This window comes from Electrophorus electricus, chromosome 22 (genome assembly GCF_013358815.1).
Source record: "Electrophorus electricus isolate fEleEle1 chromosome 22, fEleEle1.pri, whole genome shotgun sequence".
NCBI lineage: Eukaryota > Metazoa > Chordata > Actinopteri > Gymnotiformes > Gymnotidae > Electrophorus > Electrophorus electricus.
The window spans coordinates 9681354-9702690 of NC_049556.1; the positions used below are offsets into that span (position 1 = coordinate 9681354).

Here is a 21337-nt window from a genome sequence, read left to right on the forward strand (position 1 = left end):
TGTCCAGGAAGTATTAATTACTTTCAGTGTCTTGATTTCTGACAGGTAACTACTTTGTGGTTTAGCATTTTAGCACTAAACGTAGAGGCCATAGCGCTAAACAATCTCTTGATGTAGCATATAGCTATTATACACACTTTCGAATACTATAAACTAATTTTGTCACAGTGATGTTCGTTTGATGTTGTCAGCAAATGGAAAAGTAATTCCGTATTTTAAATAATGAATACAAATGAAGAGTAGTTTTGTTGCCTATAATTATTTAGACGTTATATATGAAGGGAATTTATTGACAAGCATTGATTTTAAATGAATAAGTTTAGTAATTTAACATGTTGATTTAACATTGATTTGTTTTTAGCATCCTCCTGTAATTACCAAAGCAATCTTTTCTTTTCTCTTGAATTAGTTTGACTGTTTAAAAAGTCGAATAATGTTTTATAAGGCAAATTATAAATCAACTCATTTTCCGGTCGCTCTAATATTAAAGGAATGGACGTGAATATAACCGATTTAATATAACTGCCGTTTTATTTTTTACATTTTTTTTGGGGGGGGGGGGGTTAAAAGCGCAGTGTTACCTTTATGGATAGCTCACGGCTTGACGTGAAGAGACAGTTCCAACATTAACATTCACAGCATTTAATAAATATTAACAGACAGTGATGTGTCTTACAGCGGCCTTGCCTGCCTTTTTCAGGGAACACTGCCCTCTGCGTTAGCTCTAGAACGACACAAGTAGGGACAGGTAGCTTCTGCCGGCTAAGGACAGAAGAAGGAGGACTTACGGGTACAGCCATGCCATATGTCCTCCGTGCTTGGTTTCATCTTTCTCTTTTTCTTATCTGCTATAAAGAGAGAGACTGACAGACAGAGAGAGAGAGAGAGAGAGAGAGAGAGACAGTGAGAGAGAATGAAACCACTTTTAAAAGGAAAATAATACCTTTACTTTGTTAAATATTAAAAAAAAAATCATAACCACTGTTCAAGACACAAACCATAACACAAACCAATAATTTATAAAAGTTTCTCAGCAATTCAGCAGTGATAAACAGCACGAATAAGCTAAGAATAAGCTTTTTCTTTCCCCGTATTTCTAGCTCTTTATTCTCTCTTTCTCTCCTTCTCTCTCTCTTTCTCTCCCCTCTCTCTCCTTTGTTTCTGAGGGTGACTACAGTGAACTGTCCTAAGGCACGGTCCTCTTAACTAGGACAATGCTGTGCATTTAGCTCAGGTTATTTTCAGAATGATTTCCTTGATTAATCTATTTATTTCCTGCAGTGCGAAGAACTAAAATAGTGATCCAACGCTTTCAGGCAATATGCAAATCTACCACTTATGTTCTATAGCAAAAAAAAAACAAAAAACTGATTCAGTTTCATGGTATGCCTGGATTATCAGAGCTTTTAGATCACGTATAAACAACAAGAACATTTCTTTAAAAAGCATATAAGCAACAAGTCCATGATTTAAAAAAAAATAAAGAAGTAAAATACATTAACAGGTTAATATGCCACAAGTTACATGCTAACAGTTTACGCACCAAATTCCTCTTGCTAGATATTAGTTTATAACAGTCTATAAAAGTCTTGAGCCAAATACATTTAGTGCTGCATCTGTGCCTATGACTGAGTTCACACTATGATTTTGGGGGGACCTGCCACACTAGGAGAGTATCCCTTAAAATAATGATGAAAAATGATGCATTCTAAAATTATTTAGTTGAACAACTGCTATCCATCATAAACAATTGTTTCATGTATTAAATGAAGCAAGTGTGTGTTGCAGTTAGACTGACAAAACATTAGCAAGCTATGTGATTTGCCAGTGGCTTGCTGGAACCTGCACACTCCTGTCCAAAAAGGAACTGGCTCATGACCAGACTGTGGGCAGTTCTGGGTGTTTGATTGAACATTGGAACCCTTTTCTACTCTCCTCTCTGCACGCCTTGTCAAAATGCCCTGGATGGGCCGGCACTCACCTTGAGTGGTGTTGTGCGAAGTTATCGTAACCATGGCAGTGCAATAAGAGGTTATGTCTCCTGAAAACCAGAAAAGGAGGACAGCAAGCTGACCCTGAATGCAGGTGAAAAAACCACAGAGGGATATAAAACAGCACCCCCTATTGGCTGTTGGTGTTTTTCATATTTTATTCAGAGTTACAATGCCTGCATGTAAAAATATTGTAATGCATGTGGAGGAGGCATTTTATGAAACGGCTTTTTCAAATAGGTATTCTATAGTTTAATCAGAATCAATCAGATTCTGTTGTCATGCCGATACTTGTGATCTAATTCAGCAACCTGCTTCTTATGTAAAGTTAGTGATCTAACCCAGTGCGGTCCTCGTTATACATTTACTGCAAATATTCCTATGGAGAACCTGATAATGTAGTCATTCTGAAAAGCACTTGCCATGAAATTACTTCATTAACTTTTAATAACTGAAGACCATGCTGAAATTACTTCTCTTTACTAAACACTATGAATAAAATCGAGATTAAGTTAAGATTCAAATTGTGTGTTGTATCATAATGAGTGCAAGTATTTAAATGAGTTTATCACAATAAAATAAGTCGAGTATTGACGTGAAAGACAATGCACTCATCACACAAGCTCTAGCACAGTGCAATAGATTCAGTGTGAGTGATTCTAATCCAGAACACAGATAGGAAGAATCTGCTTCCAGATTTTCAGTTTTAGCATGTATATAATTGCCTTTATATAATTCTTTCTTGGCTTAGCGTGCCTGGCTCTGTACGCCACGTCCATCTGATGAACTGTCGTACCTGGGAAACACAGAGCAGAGCTGGGTTTCCATGGAGAGAGTAGAGGTTTGCTTTAGAGGATATGGGAGAAGTGCGCGAAGTCCTGTTTGCACAGAGGCCGCACTAATGGTCAGCTGTTGTGCGGCCCACATGCCCGTGAAGCGGTGGCAGCGTGACCGAGCTTTGTGCTGACAAGCGAAACACAGGCCCCGTGCTGACTCTTTGGCCACCACACCAGCATCGCTAAAGGTCACTTTCTGGGTAGTTTCTAAACAAACGGCGTTTTGACGAGGAAGGACAGCATCTGCTACTGTAATAATTAGATGGTGCTCAATCGGAACCTCTAGCCTGCTTGAGGTCAGTCGACGCTCCATGCAGTGACCTTCAGGTAGTTTGGTTTATCATTTTCACCTCCATTCTGCCCTTTAATGTCCCTCTGGGGTTGATGGGCATGAACTGATATAGAGACTCTCTCATCAAAGCTAACAGAGTAAAATCTTTCATTTGTGTCCTGTGTAATACAGTTGCAAAACTATTTAACTGCGGCCTTCTATGGGTGAATGTGCCACACCTAGATTGAAGTTCTTGCATCTTGAGTGGGCCTTATTGTAAACCTTTGCTGCACAGCTGGAAAGAGTAGACTGCCTAACTACATCCCAAAAGTATCCCAAAAGGCAGATGTTTGTTAAACAGTAAAATTTCATCTGCTGCTTGTTTGACATTGTGCAGCGTATTAGGCTTGATATATACAACTATAAACTTAAGTACCCCCAAATTTTAAAAAGCAAACAAACAAACAAGCTGCCATTTACTTGGACTACACATACACACACTGTCCTGTAAATCATTATACTATTGTATTAAATTATTACAATAAAACCTTTTTTTTTCTTTAGAGAAACAAACTAACTATTAGCTCAAAGGAAAAACAAAACCAAAACAAACAAACAAACTTAAGGCAACTTTGATAACTTGTCTGACAAGGGGACTTGCCTGTTCTTTCACGTCGTACCTCGAAGGCAGAACTCCTCCCATTATGCAATGTTTCTCTGTCACACTGCCCTGTAGGAAATCTGGCCATGGTGTTTACAGCTCACTGGTATTTACAACCAGAACAATAGAAATGTCTTGCTTCAGTTCTGCACACTCTTGAGGCCTTGCTTAATTTCCATAAATACACAACACTATGCAAAAGAAATAAGTAATCCTGATCTTGAAGGATTAAGAAATATAAAAATTAAGCAGAATTATCTGCCTGCATTTCTGCATAGTGGCTATACACTGAGATAAAAAGTTGATCATTGATTTAATGTAGAAACTGAGCATGGCAGTCTGAGATCTTACAGCTAAAGCTACTTAAGATGTTCACATGTACACCAAATTAACTTGGTCTGTTATTTTGCAGTTTTAGCATAGACAGAACAAATGATAAAATAGCATATATTAAATGGAAATATACTACGGACGCACAGACATAATGTATTAGCTGCAGTAGTGATCTTCTAATATTATTATTATTATTAATAATAATAATAATAATATTATTATTATTAATAATAATAATAATAATAATAATAATAATAATAATAATAATAATAATAATAATAACAAGAAGAAGAAGAAGAAGAAGAAGAATACACTTGTGAATCATCATTGTGTGTATTAATGAAATAATGTTGTAATATAGCATCAAAAGGCATTATTATGTTTATATAATGTTTAATTATTATAGAGCACAAATCTAAGATAATCACTCTCTGAACACTCTCTACTATTGCTAGGTCCTAGTGTTTAAAAGCTTCATAGGCTACAATTCAGCACTTTGGCGCTCCATCCAACACCACTCTAAACACCCCATCCAACACCACTCTAAACATCCCATCCAACACTAAACACCCCAATCCAACACTAAACACCCCAATCCAACACCACTCTAAACACCCCATCCAACACCACTCTGAACAGTCACCAGCATGGAACCCTGCAAAGCATTTGGGACCTTTTTTCAATTATTTTAACCCTTGAAAGTCATAACTGTAACTAGTAATGATGAGTAAGACCATTCAATTACCTTTAATTAAAAAGTCCAAATCCTCAACACACACACACACACACTGATCTAAATTTAGCCCCACATTAACAATGTTAATATAGCTCTGATCTCACATTAAAAGGTTAAGCATACTGTCTTTGTGTTTAATCAACATGTGCATGAGGTTCTTTTAATATTGTTCTGTATCTCCACATATTTAAACCCATTGAACAAACAAACAAACAGACAGACAAACATACAATAAGGCTCAAATAACTGCTTTGACTTGTTCTTTGCTCAAAGTCCTTTTGGTGGCAGAGAGAAAACTTTTGCTTTGCAGTTTTGCTACTGTGCCAAGGAATTCTCTAAACTCAAATCTGGTGTTTCCCAGTTCTTGGTGCCTGCACTGCAGATTTTATTGTTTTCCCCAATGCATTGGATTGAACACTTTAGCTAATTAACAACACCTTGCTGTGATTAAAATACACGTGTTAAAATAGGAAAGGCTTTAAATATGTGCAATGCAAAAATACTGTAGGATCACAACTGGGAAACACGGTCTTTTTCATCTCCTCTACAGTGAAGGGATTGAAGGGATTAATTCCGCATGCATGAGCTCAATCAGACCACATGCATTTAAAAGGTCAGAGATGTTTGATGTGTGAAGGATTTTACATTCCTAATCTTAAATTTAAATGTATATATATATATATATATATATATATATATATATATATATATATATATATGCAATGTTGCTAACATTTGAGAATATATTGGGATTTGAATTGAATATTGAGGAATGAAAAATGGTTTATCCAAAGATCATTTCACCAACCAAAACGCAATTAGATGACATCTGAGCTACATTACCCTTCACTCCAGGCTGGGACATGAAACAGAAACATCAGCTCATTTCCAAAAATGTTGCATTGTTACACTTATCCAATTTCTTCATAACATGCCCCATATGTAAGCCATGCAGAACGCAATAAGATATAAAGTCAGTGGTGTACAGAAGAAGCAATGGCGCGCAGAGTCTCTGGCAGACTCCAGCAAAACCAGCGTTAAAGAGAACGTGTCAGAAGGAAGAAAAGGCCACAGTGTCTCAGTCCAAATATAACACCATAAAGAAAGCTATGGCTTAAACCTTTCAAACCCTGATTCTAATGGTCAAGTAGGGCCTCGTCTGTCAAGTGAAAACCCACCAAATATCTGGCACCCAAAAATAAAAAACAATGTCCACTTTTTTTTTTCTTTAGAATAACCAGCTTGGCGAAGGTGATGAACATATTTAAATGCTAAACATTCTATACATGTGGATGTTATACATGCAAATGTGAAGAGTTGGGATCAGGCTCCGGTGCGGTTTGCTTGAGCATGTTGCTGTGCATTGTTGTGCCCCCTGCCCTGTACGTGACCCCTTTGCACACTACTGCAGCGCTGCCCTGTACGTGACCCCCCCCCATAATGTCTCATTGCAAGATATATGTGCTGGGATTTGGCCTCTCATCTGCAACCCAATACAAGATCACTTAAATACTCTCAGCCTCCCAACACCAATTTCACCACGACAAGCCGAGCCTATGACTTAGCATAATCATTTCACAATAACAGAATAGTACACACACACACACAGACACACAGCATGCTAATACAGAACAATAGCATAGCCTATTGAAAACGGGCAAAACTGGAGACAATATCTTTTCACGTATGCACCCAATCTATCTTTTTTAGGAGACTCATTGATTTTTAAAAGCAAACAGACTAAATCATGCTAAAAATTAGTTACAGTCCATAAAAAAATGTCGTTGTCCACAAAGCTCTCTAATTCTTAATCACTTCAGCACTTTCCACACTGGCCTCTGCTCCACTGCTGTCTACGCAAAGACAACATTTAAACTGAAGAATACAACGTTACGCACCCTTTGAAGCAATTCCTCAAAGAACTATTGGATTACAGCATTGATTAATTCCCGAGAGTGTTGCAAAGGAAAGTACATATTTAATTTAGAACGAGAGAAGCGAGATTATTAACTTACTGCGACCGCCTGGGATCCATTTCTGTAAGAGTCGAACTTTACCAGACTACAGACGCCGACGCGAGAAAGCCACACTAAACGCCTTAAAGCCGTTCTCTCAGAGATAAGGCAAGCCAACAGCTGCGATTCCGGACAGTTAAGATTATATATGATGTAAATATATTGAGGGTTTGTCAGGTCTTCCAGGCCATAAAACCCACTCTAATGACCCCACGTGCTCTCCCTGAACCACTCGCTGGTCCCGCTTAAGGCAATTGGCATAAATAACCCTCAAAACTTCAAAATACGTGGCAAGAAAGCTAAAAAGACGGCTTACTTTAAAAAGCAACTTAGTGGCCACAGTTACACCGAAAGTGTACGTAATGGTCAAGACAGCGAGTGCTGAAATTCAAAGTGGCACGGAAATTCTGTGAAACTCCAGGGTAGGTGAGTAAGCTAAGCAAGAAAGCCTGTACGTTTGCTGCAAATATTTGTTTTGATGGTCAAATGTAGGTTTGTTTATTTTTAAGGGTCACTAAACTCAAGAAAAACAATTATTAAAATTTTGCAAATTAGTCAGATGGCAGATAGCAAAACGAAACTTAATTTCTTTGTTCAGTCAGTTAAATCAACTTAAAAGGGAAAAACAGTGTCTATCGTTCTCTCAGCCTTGGGTGACAGGCATACAAGGGCCTAATCCGTAATGAAAAAGTTCATCTAAAGGACAAGATAGTCACAAAAATCAGTTAATTCAATATAGTGAAGACATGAATGGCAAGCGAAGTGAAAGAGTAAAAGATTATTACATTTGGGAGCATCTGCTAAATATACGAAAACTCAGACTTGAAATTGTTTTCCTTTTTCTTTATTATTTATCATGTGAGACGCAATATATTGAACATTCAACGACTTTTTAAAAAATGTAAATCTGGTTGCTATGTCTACTTGATGCATTCACAGAGCGGCTCTTTGAAACGTTTGTGTAAACTTCCGCTGGCCTGTTGAAAAGGAAACAGTTGTCAGTGTTTGAGAGGTGTGAGGAAACGCAGTAAAACTTTATTGGGGTCATAAAGTTTTATGCTCCTCTGTCTGAGGGCTACTGTAAATAACTGGCCTGAGGGATATGACCAAGGAAAACCCCACCGTGGTTCATTATTTCGTCTATGAGCAGCTGGTCCTCCAGTACATTCAGCATCTCTTCATATATAACTAACGAAATAGTTTGCCTATCATATAGTCAGTTAAACCTTTTTGTATCCTTTTACAAGCCTCTGATTAGATCAGAAATATGTTTGAAATCCAATATTGCATTAACGCGTAAGTCTTAAAGAGTAATTACACTCAAACCATACGAACAGTTACCAATGACTTTTTACTCGAAAAGGTGAGATATTTGTTTGAGACACCAGGGATTTAAAAAAAAAAAAAATAGCAGAAAATTGTTTTGCATTTTTATTGTGTAGTATTTCTGGTTGTGTAGATTTAAGTCGGTTTAAGTAATTAAAAGGAAAGAGTAATGTTTGGAGGGTCAATTCAGTCGTAGGTTTATTTAATTGCGAGGTCTCAACACATTGCTTAGTTTCTACACATAGTTTTAAAACCAGATTTAGTACGCACGAATTAAGTCTTTGACCCCTAATAAATAGGAAGTTGCATGGACTGACAAAGTCTCACAATAGTGGATTAATAATTAAAGGGAACAGGTGTCAAACTTAGGCTAAAAATTCTATTTATCTAGCAGTAGACTTGCTTGTGTTGTTGCTAATACAAGTATGGGCCCAACACGCTTACTTTACAGGTAGTGTATTGTACTCTGAAAAAAGTAAAGTAATCAAAGTCTTCTGTTTAAACAAAATTTAAATTAAAGTACAAATGCTTAGCGCGTTATTGCAGCATACAATGAAAAATGTGAGAACATAGGTGCTATACTATTCGCGTGCAGTTGATCTTTACTGTGCTCGTTGATGCGGTTACGTCAAAGATTACAATATACAAACAGACATTCCATCAGACTTTAAAAAGGAAAATACAGAAGGCAAATTAATATTCAGAGCTCAAAACACATATTTACAAATATTTATAGCAAACAAATATTTTTTCCCTGACAATCATAAACTATATCTTAAACCAATATAATAGCCTTTCCACAACCAACCTTTTAAAACTTATATTGTAAAATAAGTCGGAGTCCATTCTACTTGGGTGTGACCCAAATAAGCTCCTCCCCGTTTTCAGTCTGTTATCATCTGAAAAATTGTGGGGAAATTTACGTTACAGCACGACATTGTACAAACACATGGCAGGAATAATGATCTGTTTTAAACAGTTTAAAATTAAGTTTGAAACATTTACAATACTGTTATAAAGGTACATTGTATTTTCCGTCCCCTGTGCACATTGCAACACCATACTACTATATCTTCATTCTTAGAGTGCACCCTTAACTTTCAACTTTGAGTCCTTTTTCCACTTCATGCGCCGGTTCTGGAACCAAATTTTAATTTGCCTCTCGTTTAGGCAGAGGTTATTGGCAATCTCGATTCGCCTGCGACGAGTGAGGTATCGGTTGAAATGGAACTCTTTCTCCAACTCCAGAGTCTGGTAGCGGGTGTAACTGGTTCGCGATCTTTTACCGTCAGATTCTGGGGTGGCATCAGAAAGATATAGGTTACATCCACGAAGAGGTCAAATATCAGCGACGTTGTCTCACATGCATACTTGCATCAATGTCAGGGCGAGGTCCCCACATCGTCCAAGTAAATGCATCTAACCGCGATGAAAATGATAATGATAATTGTGAAAATATCACATACACTCGTATGGAACGGATGGGACTCCACGTGCAGTTAGAAACGTTCGATGGACTTAATAAGATTGTGGTGGAACCTGATGGAACTGAAGTCAAGACTCGAACAATTACACAGATTTCTCTACTCAAACAATTGACTGTCGTGGCAGTCTAAAGCCTTTTTGGAAGACCACTTTTAGTAGCCTATAGCCCGGTCGAGGTGTCTTCTGCTTCTGCCTGGGCTTACATGCACTACATGCACTCCAAGTCACAAGAGTTTACAGCTGCTGTTTGGTAGGCAATGCAGAGCGTAAATATCACTTTTGAAACAAAAAATCTTAGAGCTGAAAATCTGGACTTTGTGGATGAACAAGTGACGTGTCCACTTCTTAATTTTCAGTGCCGGAAACATGGCTTCTTATCATTTATTTGAATGCAACACCCAACTCATTTGCAGGAAAAAGTTTACCCTTTAGTAAGATTTTAATCGGCATTTGTCGCTTTCCTATACGTTTGTTTCTACTATACAATTACATCTCAGTAAATTCTGCCGCAGATCATCTTTTCATAGTAACTGGGCAGGTTTACGAGCAATGGATGCCTTTGTCATAAAATTTACGACCGGTAGTTTTATTATTTCCTGCTTTTGGCCTATAAAACTCAGGAGGAAATGTATGGAGGGACGAAATAGGGATAGGAAGAAGATGTAATGACGACAATGAGAGACGTACAGTTTTGCGCTCCTCTTAAAAAGACATTAAATATATCTTTACCGTGGCTAATGTGGAGCTTGGTCATCCACGGATATATCTGCGGTTGCGACTGGGTCTGAGGCTCGGTCGTGATAGTTTGCTGTTTAATCGTTGGAGTGGTCTCCAGCTTCATATCACCAGTCTGGCTCTTGCCGCTGGGTTTCTCCGTAACTTCCATAATGTCCTCGGCTTTTTGGCTCAACAGTCCGTGACTGAGCAGGTTGTAACCGCGCGTGCTAACAGGACTCGGCGAGCCCACTGCTGCGCAGGACTGTCGATGTGGTGGCGCGGTGATCCTGGCACGGTCGTGTGTGTTCATCGCCACCCGTTTCGGGGAGTTGGAAGAGACTTCAGAAGCCAAGGCTCCACTGAGATCAAGACCTCCGTACGCATAATTGGACTGATGGAACTCATAGTTGCCAAAAGTGTGGGCGGCAAAGGAGGATGCGTCGTGCGATTGCTTACAAAAAGGATTTCCTACGTACGAGCTCATTCTACTTCCTAAACAAAATAGCCTACAGACCCAAGAGGACTCGACTAGAAACACGTAGTCACATCAGAATTTAAATGAACATAAAGCATACATAGACTGTTTGTTGTTGTGGCTTATATTGTTTATTGGTTTTGATTTGTCTCTTTGGGAAGTTGAGGGGGGTTTGTCCTAAAAAAGAGGAGGATTTATAGGTGGGGGGATATCATTTGCTTTTTTTCATGATGCAACGTGTAATGCCCAAATATGGGATGTTTAAATAGAATCACGTGCAAACGTTGGCCAGTCATAAATTGGCTTGATCCCCGGGAGGTTATTGATGGATAGGGGAACGTGTCCGATAACTTTGTGGCGTGGAGACCATCTAGGGGTCTGGGCAAAAAGGGGCAAGACAGTTAGACAAGAGCGTCATCTGGTGTCTGATATTGGGCAAAGCTGACACACACAGACACATACGGAGTGTTGCTTCCCATATTATTATTGTAACATAGGCTAGGACATACTTTTGATTGTAAATGCTGTTACTGAGCGTTCTCAACTGAGATGTATATATTTTCTCAAATTACTGTTAAGGATGAATGGTGGTATTTTGAAGTTCTAAAAGATAGCCTACACCGTCCCAAGGGCAAGCACTACCGTCCCAAAAATGTTAGTTGTTTGATCTATCGAATGTCATTGTCGGTATTGTCTGTGTTTGTTTTTACAAAAACAACAACAAACAAAACAACAAATATATATATATATATATATATATATATATATATATATATATATATATATATATATATATATATATATATATATATATATATATATATATATATATTCATGGGGTGTATTTGTGACTGCTTCTATATAAACTCACACAGCTCGGTGGGTCTTACACGGTGGCAGAACGTTATTGAGGCACATGAAGCTCACACTTGTATTTCTTGTATTTCTGGGATTAAACCTGTCCTGAAATTATTTCCGTTTTCTCTCCTGCAAAAAACCTTTACGTATACACATAGCTCGGTCATGTAAACGCCTTTACTGTCACACTTCTACTAGGAATAAGAGATGTTTTTACATTCGGAAAAGTCATATAATTTATATACTGAAAATGCCGTTTCGCTAGTGGATGATGAAATGGATTTGAGGTTATAATAAACCAGGCAAAACTTTTTTTTTTTGTCTTTAAAGTATTTTATTAAATAAACACATTTTTGACAAAACAATAGAACTAGAATTGCGAACCAATGTATGTCTGTTTTTTCATAGCTGCGTTTACTCACTTTAAGACAACTTTATAAGCATGGATATAAGAGTATGGTGAACCGTTATTAAATGTACTGAACAGTAAATAGTCCGCACAGCGGCGTTTGCACATCAATGCACTGACGGGATACAGACAGATGAAATGCACACAAAATAAGAATTTAGGTAGTACGGTTCGTCCCGTCACTGCTGGTGCTTTTGCACAGATGAGTGGGAACAAAACGACACGATACGTTTCCTTCACATTTGGAATGCGGACGGTGCTGCGTTTGCAAACCGCGTCAGTGAGAAAGGCGGTTCGTATCGATCAAATTAGTGTATAGTTCGTTTCATAGATTAACTGCCTACAAGCTTATATAAACACGATAATACTAGGACTGTTTACCGCACAAAGAGCATCTATGGTATTTAATCCACACTGCCAAAAAAAGAGGCAAACATTCTGAATCTCTATTCAAAGAGTAGTGAATTGCATAACGCTGCATATCATATCTCTCTCTCTCTCTCTCTCTCTCTCTCTCTCTCTCTCTCTCTCTCTCTCTCTCTCTCTCTCTCTCCACGTGAGTATTTGTGTGGGGTGGTTTTGAGGAGAAGGTTGTAAAAGGTATAGCAGAATATACGGTCCATGCAGTTATAATTGCATTTCTGAGAGTTTAGGTAGTTACGTTGCAGTTTAACAGGCGTTTAAGAATTAAAAAAAAAAAAAGAAAAGAAAAGATTATTGGTCTTTCTTTTTAACGTCTTCTGTCTCCTCCTGAATGCTCCGTTTCTCGGCCCCTTGAGTAGCACCCGGCGATCCGGTCCCCGTTACAGTCGAAGTTAGGTTGCTTTCCTTTTTCCATTTCATGCGTCGGTTCTGGAACCAGATTTTGATTTGGCGCTCTGTTAAGCAGAGAGCGTTGGCGATCTCAATCCGTCTGCGTCTGGTCAAGTAGCGATTGAAGTGGAATTCCTTTTCCAGCTCCAGGGTTTGGTATCGGGAGTAAATCTGGCGACCTCTCCTTCTGTCTGACCCGTACCCAACTCCTGTTTATAAAATAGTATGGATAAAGCATATTAGCTGATTAAACAACAAACATGACAGCGTAATAGTAATTACACTCACACCTAGCATACAGTAATTGTACTCTTGGGGAAAAATATTACGGAATTATATACGTGTGGATTTATAGTTAGCAATATGGTTTGCCTGGTCTTTTTCATAACATTGTTAACAATTCATGATTGATACATTATTTATCACGCTTGCACTGATGACCTTTCGGCTCGGCACTATATACACAATAAATATTTTGTTTTGCTCAGTCATGATGTTTTCTTACCAGAATAAAATGAAATGCAAACAATTTAATACGCGAATTTACAGAAGGGCGTATTTTTAAAATGCACAGAAGTGTACTTTTTAAAATGTGTTAGTGTATTCTAACACTAGGCGCAAGTTTTGAAATTTCTTTTGGTGGTTGAGTTAGAGGGAGGTTTGGCCAAATGGGATTCCCCTCGTTGGAAAAAGGGCCCTTTTATAGTCAGACGATTTAGTAGTGGTTTATGGGGCCATAAAATGTAGCTGCTCTGTTGCTAGGACATATAGTAAAACCGAATCATTCCACCAGGGTATATCCCATTGCCGAAGTATAAACTCACCGCTGTGCGAGTTCATGCGCTGCATCCACGGGTAGATCTGTATGTTCCCTTTTTGTTCTTGCGTTCCACCTCGAGCTTGTTCCAGGCTGTAATCCTGAGCAACGTGGCTCTGAGCATTGAGTCCCATACTGCTTTGCCTACAACTAGGAAGCACGTCCTTGTCTTGGAGGAACACGTTAGATCCGTACTCGTACGGTCCCCGACTTGACCCGAACACAACGTTGTCTTGCGGTGAATAGAAAGGGGACGCATAGATCCGGTTCTGGGTCACCGTGGAGCCGTAGGACGAGAAATGTCTGACCGGATCATATGTGGTCGTGTTCAGTGGCATGTTGGGCAAAACATCTTGACTACCAGATAAATGGCACGAGAGCGACGGGTTGGCGAAATACGAATTCATACTTTTCCCCTATCGCTCTCACGTCCACTCTCCTTTTCCCTATTTCCCGTTTCTCAGTCTCTCACGCTTCCTCTCTGTGCGCCTAAGTGTCTTATGTTCCTTTCCCATACACACGTCTCCTTCCTGCTTTCCAAACTCCCTAGCAAATGAAGTTCAGTAGGATTTCAATAATATTAATTTCTAGTCTCCGGTTAAGACGCGCAAACCAAGTGTTATAGCCAAGCCTTGGCTCAAGGAAGGACAATATGACAACGTCACCTGACCACTTTCCACCAATTGAGAGCGCTGTCTACGGAGGAATATGTAGCTTGTAGCTTCATATCCCAGTGGTTTCAGTTGATAATGTTTAAGGAAAACTCTCTCCCTCTCCCTCTCTCTCTCACTCTATCTCTCTCTCTCTCCCTTCGATAAAAAAGGAAATATGACCTAAATGTACAATAATCAATGCCTCAACGAGTATTATACGTCAGTGAAAGAGACAAACAACATGTTAAGTGAATGTGGCCATGGGGATATTTTAAGTTTTATGCATGTTAAATTTGGCAAGAATTTATTTATTAGAATTACGTGCGTTATTAATATGTACGGTGTTTATAACCCGGGCCAAAAGTCTTCTTTGGAATAACATTTGTAAGATAAAACGTTACAATTCCAGAACAAAACAATACGTTATTCCCAACAGAGCTACTCTTACTTTATCGTTATGATATTCATTTAAAAGTCGAATTTCATGATTAGCACTCGCCTGTGTCATTATAAAAAATAAGATAAAATAAAAAATGTTCGAAGGAGGCCAACAACATAATGTTTTTCACATTACGCCATTTTTGCAACAGCAGGTACTATTTTGCATGTCCATTTGGGCCTTTGTGCTGTCTTGATTTTCAGGCTTATCTTGAAGTCGTCAAATTTGAACTGATAATAAATACATTATTCCGTTTATTCAGTTATGGTTGTCCGTCAGCACACTTCATTTGAGGAAATAAGAAAGGACAGATATTTTATAGGCTGTATATCTTCTAAACGTTTGTTGTTGTTGTTGTTGTTTTTTTCGTTCCTCCGGGCTTTCTTGGTTGTGGAAGGGGAACGTATGTGCCCTTTTCTTTCCCCATTTGTAACATATTGATAATTTCGCTGCTAAAGGGACAGGAGGAAGAAGGGGGGATGGGACGTCCTACCAAAGAATGCGTCAAACGCGCTTTGGTGCCATAAAAGTCACAAAACCAACTGAGGACTTCCAGCTCTAAAGCAATTACCGTCTGCACGTATGGGGGCTGTGCAGCGAGTCCCTTATCTTATAGACAAAATACTGGCTATTCCTCAATGATTATCCGCAGACATTGCGCAGGGCGATTGTGGAATAAGCTCGGAGTCATTTCAGACGCGTTCGTGAGCAGTCGGAAGTCTTTTTTCAATTACCATAATGTGGCACTTGTGGTCACGCGTTTAACCGTAGAACAAATTGAGTGTTTAAAAGAAATTTGACTAGACAGTTAAACATATTTCCTGATTTATGCAAATATAGTTTTGCAGTTTGAATGATGTGTAAAATCTGTCCCGATCAAAACTGGAAGACGGATGTTTTGAAATAGGCGAATGGTGGCGACCAAGTGACCTTAATGCGGTCCACATGACGGAAAGTGTGAAGCCAAAAACAGTGGTCCTGAAAGAGGTGCGCGCGACATTAGATTGACAGAACAGTAGAGTTTAGCCCCGGCATGACAGTGTAAAAGCCATTAAACAGGAGCGAGGTATGTAAATATACTTATTAATTCGAGTTATTGAAGTCATGAATGACATTACCAAAAGCAGTACGCGGTTTTGTACAGTAACTGTGAACAGAGATAAATTAACGAGTTTAAGGCAAAGCTTTAATAAAAGGAAAAGGTTGCGCCTTCCATATTGCGTACACCTAAATTAGGTTAGCTGCGTATTTTGTTCAAACTGTATAGCATAACTAATGTACTTTAAAACACACCAAAAACAATTATTTTTAAACCACGACAAACATGTTATTTAATAATGACTATTTTTGTGTGTTAGGCCAATTACAGTTTAACTCCCAAAATCCAAACGATATTCAGAAGCAACAACATGTAGTAGTAGTAGTAGTAGTAGTAGTAGTAGTAGTAGTAGTAATAATAATAATAATAATAATAATAATAATAATAATAATAATAATAATAATAATAATAGTCACTGTTTTAATATACAAAATTATAACTACGGCATGACTAGCGCACTACAGGCTATGCTGCTCAAACGGTTCATGATGAATAAATATTACATTACAACCGCCAAATTACTGGTATGACATTTACATTAACATTTACAATATGCTATTTATGATTAGTTACTTCTGTTTAGAGAACATCACATATTTCCACAAAGAAATATCCTTTACGCACAAATACATGTGCATTATTTTTAAGGATTTTTAGATTTGGAAATTACAGATTTTTACTTTTTAAATGAAAGGGAAAATATCTATAATTAAGGAAAAAAGTTGTAAAAAGAGTCGCCAATCGATAGTGAAAATATTTTATGTGCAAATGTTCGAGATTATAAGACGATCCGAAACAAACTAAAATACAACACATTACATATGAAGGTACAAACTTAACCAACATGCAACACTAAATAAAATATCTAAACAAATATTACAAATATAAAAATAAAAACACATAAATATGCGCTCTTTCTCTGTGACATTATTATTAAATTTTACCTCATAAGCTTGGCCTGTGTCTCATCTTCGAGCCAGGCCAAAAATGAAACATCAAAGCTGATGACGTGTCTAAGCAAGTTCTGAGTCTTTGATGTTCAACAGTATGACTCTCAGTCACTTTGAACTGAAGGGCTTTCATTATGGAGATATTCAATATTGTTACCTTATTTAACTACATTACTGTTACCCGACTACTACCAGGATTAACCGAGAGTAGTCGAAAGCGAACTCCGTAAGCTGTTGGTATGCGACTCTGGAGAAAGCGTTGTTAGGGTTTTATTGCGGCCCTTAAGACAAATCACATGGTTGTGTTTCAGCGTTGGAAGCGGCAATAAACAGAGAGCCCGTTTGGCAAGTATTCTACTGGCTGGATGAAACCTGCTCATTCAATGCTACAACGGTATACACCAAAACGTTCTCTTTGTAAGTAATCTTACACGTAAACTGGATAAATAAAGCTTACTAACCGCGACTTTAAAAGGGAAGAGAAAATCCGCGAAACTGCGCTTGCTAAGCGCCTACTCAGCACATATTTGAAGTCTGCATTTGAGTGTTTTTATTGGCCCGTTAGCGTGTAATGGATTTCTCACTACAGGAAATTCAAACGTCGAATCCTTTAACTCTCTGTTTCAGGCCCAACCTTCCAAGCATTTGCTGTCATCTGTGTCGACTGATCTGCGCAAAAACAAAATCCATAACAATAACCTGACAGCTGGAACAATGCTCTCAGATGCAATAGAACGTGTGGGGCAACGCACGAGCCCGACGCGGCATTACTGTTTTTAACTACCACAAGGTTATTTTGTGAAGTTTTCTGGCCGTGTTGTGACTGCCATGAACAAGACGTAGACGAACTCGCATAGCCCTGCAGTTCTTGTAAAGATATGTTTGGAATTGAAAGTTCGCCTGGAATTTGTTTTACATTCGTACGAACTGTAAATTATATGTTCTGTGTTTCAACTTCTCTGGGGTGGTAGACGCCAGACTGGCTCACGGTTTACTTTAATGCTGGTCAGATTTTATAAATGTGTCAGCTTCACGAAGTTGTTTAAAACCTTATTAGGGCCCAACTTTTAGCATAATTGTATTACATATTCCAAAACATATTAGACTCTTCATATATATAAACACCAGCTAAAGGGCAATGCATAAATTATACGTTGTAAACACAGCAGAGCAACATCGTGAACGCCACCACCCAGCCTCGAGCGCGCCCGCCCGCGCGCGCACTCACACACACAAACACTCTCTCTCTCTCTCTCTCTCTCACACACACACACACACACACACACACACACACACACACACACACACACACACACACACACACACACACACACACACAGCAGTGTTTGTAAGCTTGAACTAGTTTTTTTCCCCTAAAAACTGGAAAATAAAGGACATAGCATGAACAACCAATGAGATCAAACAAAGGCCTGTTTATATAAAATTAGTCAACATTATTTAAACAATTCCTATAAAATCCCATGTTTTAAACACCGCTTCCTAGCTGGCTATTAGGAAACACTAAACTGAAACGTTAATGACTTAAACAGAAATTTCTTAAATTGAGCTGTTTTTCCTATAAGAACTGTTTTCAATTCATTTTTCCTTTTTTTTCCCCTCATTTTTAGATGTCCACCCGTGGAAGCCATGACGAGGGACCAATCGTCGTTGTCGATTAGCCAACGCCAATAAATTTAGCTATAATTAAACTTTGAACAGCACCTTGTAATGATCAAAAATGTGACTATATCTCATGAAAGTACAAATATGTTATATTTGACGGCGAAATTGGCTTGACTGCTTAGTGAATAAATTAATGAATAAATTGTAAAGAACACTTTATGGGTTCATGATTTTTTTCTTTACCTGAGACTTGACATAGACCCATGTATGCCACACTCCACCACAATACGTATTTTGGTGTCCGTTACGGGAGAATAGCAAGAATGTATATTTATGACCGAGAAGTCGGTGGCCTTTCCTGAGCATCTGTTACTCCCGCCTGTGGACTCGTATGAAGAGTGGGCACAAGGTGGCAGTATTGTCTGATCCTCGTGGAATGACGTGGTGTTTGTAAATTTAGTTTTACGTGTGTGTGTGTGTGTGTGTGTGTGTGTGTGTGTGTGTGTGTGTGTGTGTGTGTGTATATAAGCCACTGCGCTTGGGTGCTGTTTCTTTTTGGGTACCAGTGTGTTGCTGATTCAACAGTGGCACTAAAATCCGTGATTTACCGTAAACACATCATGACTTCCATTTGACTTTGGAATCTTATAACAGCAGACGAAACATAATCTGCAGCAGGTTAATGCGATGGTTTTCGCATTAAAACATATGTCCAAGATCTGACTGCCAAAGTAAACGAATGAATGAATGATTGAAGATAACTATGAATAAGATGAATATGGAAATATTTATCTTACTCATCGTATGTGTGTAATAAGTGTGTGACATACAAACACATACACACACACACGCACGCACACACACGCACGCACGCACGCACTCAGATGTGCGCAGTTTCTTACACATATTACTAGAATGTTCATACAATGACTGAACACACGTCATCGAGACCATGCTAAATATTCAGCCTATGCAAACTGCCCACGGAAGCTGCGGAAGAAGACGCTTTCCAAACGGCTTTATTCTAGTGACTGGAGACAGGCCTTCTTCAGCATCACTGAAACTTATCACAGCCCCTTTTTGATAAAAAGCTATTATGAGGTCTTCAAATAAAACAACAACAAATAAAGAAAACTAAAGAAATAAAATCTTATGGCGCACCTCAAAGAGGTAATGAAACATTGTGCATCAGATTGAATAAAACGCCTTAATGAACAATTCAGCGCTTCAAACCACACCCGCTGGAATACCAGTTAACTTGCGCCATCTTAGATATCTTCGAAACTTAGCTGATATCGGCAATAACATACAAATACGCAGCGGCGTACCAACCGATATCTAGCAACCTCAAGGATAAAGGTACTCGAGACTCCGCAAGCTAAAATCACAATAAGATTCAACCTTAAAGGTTAAATTGCCTCTCAGTGACAGCTTACTTGAAGTCGGCTACACTTACCCGAGGAAAACAACATGCACTGTATAAAATATCAGCCGTGAAGCATTTCAAGAAGCCAATAAGAAACGTAGAGTGGTTTACTTACCCGTGCTGTCGCTGTTGCCCGCGTGACGCACGGTCGGTGGTTTTGCAGCAAGCGGATACGCCGAGTCGGGTATGGTATAGTGATCGACACGTTCACAGCCGCTAATACGCGATCGCGTGAAAAATTCTTCTAAGGAAAGAGACGGCGGTATTTACAACTCTCTTCCTCAATCCCCCACACTTCAGCCAGCAGTGCTGTCGCGTTTCCCTCTTGGGGATAAGACAGGCAGAAGGATAAGAGAAGAGGCGGCGACTTCTGTAGGCTACAGTCATTACTGCCGACAAAGCAGGCGAGACGGAGGACGCAATAAAATGCATAAAAATCTGTCTGACGCATAGAATAAGCGGAAAAGGAAAGAAATGTCCTGTGCTAAGGATCTTTTCTACACCAGCTCATGCTCTCTGGTCGATAGATGGGGAGAGCCAAAGGAGAGACTACAGCGTAAAGTTCATGTTCATAGAGTGAGTACCACGTGGTCCGTCACAACCAATGACCGCGTGAATTCAGTCGTAAACTTTTATCACTTAGCTGTAAATTCCCCCTCTAAACAACTAGGAATGTGTTGGGTTTTCTCTCTCTCCCTCTCTTTTTCTCCATCTTATTTTCCCGAGTTTTATTATAAGCATACTTATAATAAAAATAAAATATCTGATATCACCTTGATATGTCTTTTTGACGTATCGCGGTATCGTCTGCGTTATTTTTCTCATCTTAAGTTGGTAAGGTTCATGTAGACAGGAAAGCTATTGAGCAGGAAGCTAGAAAGAAGAAATGTGAGCACGCAGAGTATTTAGGGAAGTGCATTATTGGTACATAGCATTTCACCATCACAGTCCCTCAGGCTAATTACTCATTGCAGTTTCAATTACAACAGCAATTAGATCTAATGTGACCCTCTTTTGTTGTATAAACAATATAGAAACAATGATTTCAATAAACAATGAATAAATGTATCCATGCATGCACAAAGGCTGCCCAAGCCACCGGCCCAGTTTTGTTTTGGCCTTGCTTCTAACACAGTATAAAATTCTACGAGTCTGCACCCACGAGCAGTCACTTCGCAAATAAAAATGATCAGAGAAGAGAATTTTACATTTAAATCCAGTTTAATATTTAAAGTAATAACTACAGGAAGACATCCTGACAAATAATTCACATCTAATAATAAACAGTGGCTCTGCATGTAGTGCCTTTTCTTTTGCAAGACCTTATTTTTAAGACTGTGGAAGCTTAGTTGTATAAATATATGGGCATCTTAGTATAATGTTGCAATGCTGATAGACATACAG

The 21337-nt window shown here is 38.7% G+C and overlaps 3 protein-coding genes across 3 annotated transcripts in view; all 3 read right to left on the reverse strand.

Annotated features, from left to right (window-relative positions):
- Positions 1 to 21337, reverse strand: part of hoxc3a (homeobox C3a) — a 65183-nt gene that overhangs the window by 21702 nt on the left and 22144 nt on the right.
- hoxc5a (homeobox C5a) lies at positions 8342 to 11082 on the reverse strand. Its single transcript, XM_026998798.2, has 2 exons — positions 10384 to 11082; positions 8342 to 9464 (listed from the first exon to the last, which is right to left on the reverse strand). The coding sequence occupies exons 1-2, from the start codon at positions 10853 to 10855 to the stop codon at positions 9250 to 9252; spliced, it is 687 nt and encodes a 228-aa protein (XP_026854599.1). The 5' UTR covers positions 10856 to 11082; the 3' UTR covers positions 8342 to 9249.
- Positions 12090 to 16025, reverse strand: hoxc6a (homeobox C6a). Its single transcript, XM_026998797.2, has 2 exons — positions 13751 to 16025; positions 12090 to 13135 (listed from the first exon to the last, which is right to left on the reverse strand). Exons 1-2 carry the CDS (start codon positions 14148 to 14150, stop codon positions 12828 to 12830), a joined length of 708 nt encoding a protein of 235 aa, XP_026854598.1. The 5' UTR covers positions 14151 to 16025; the 3' UTR covers positions 12090 to 12827.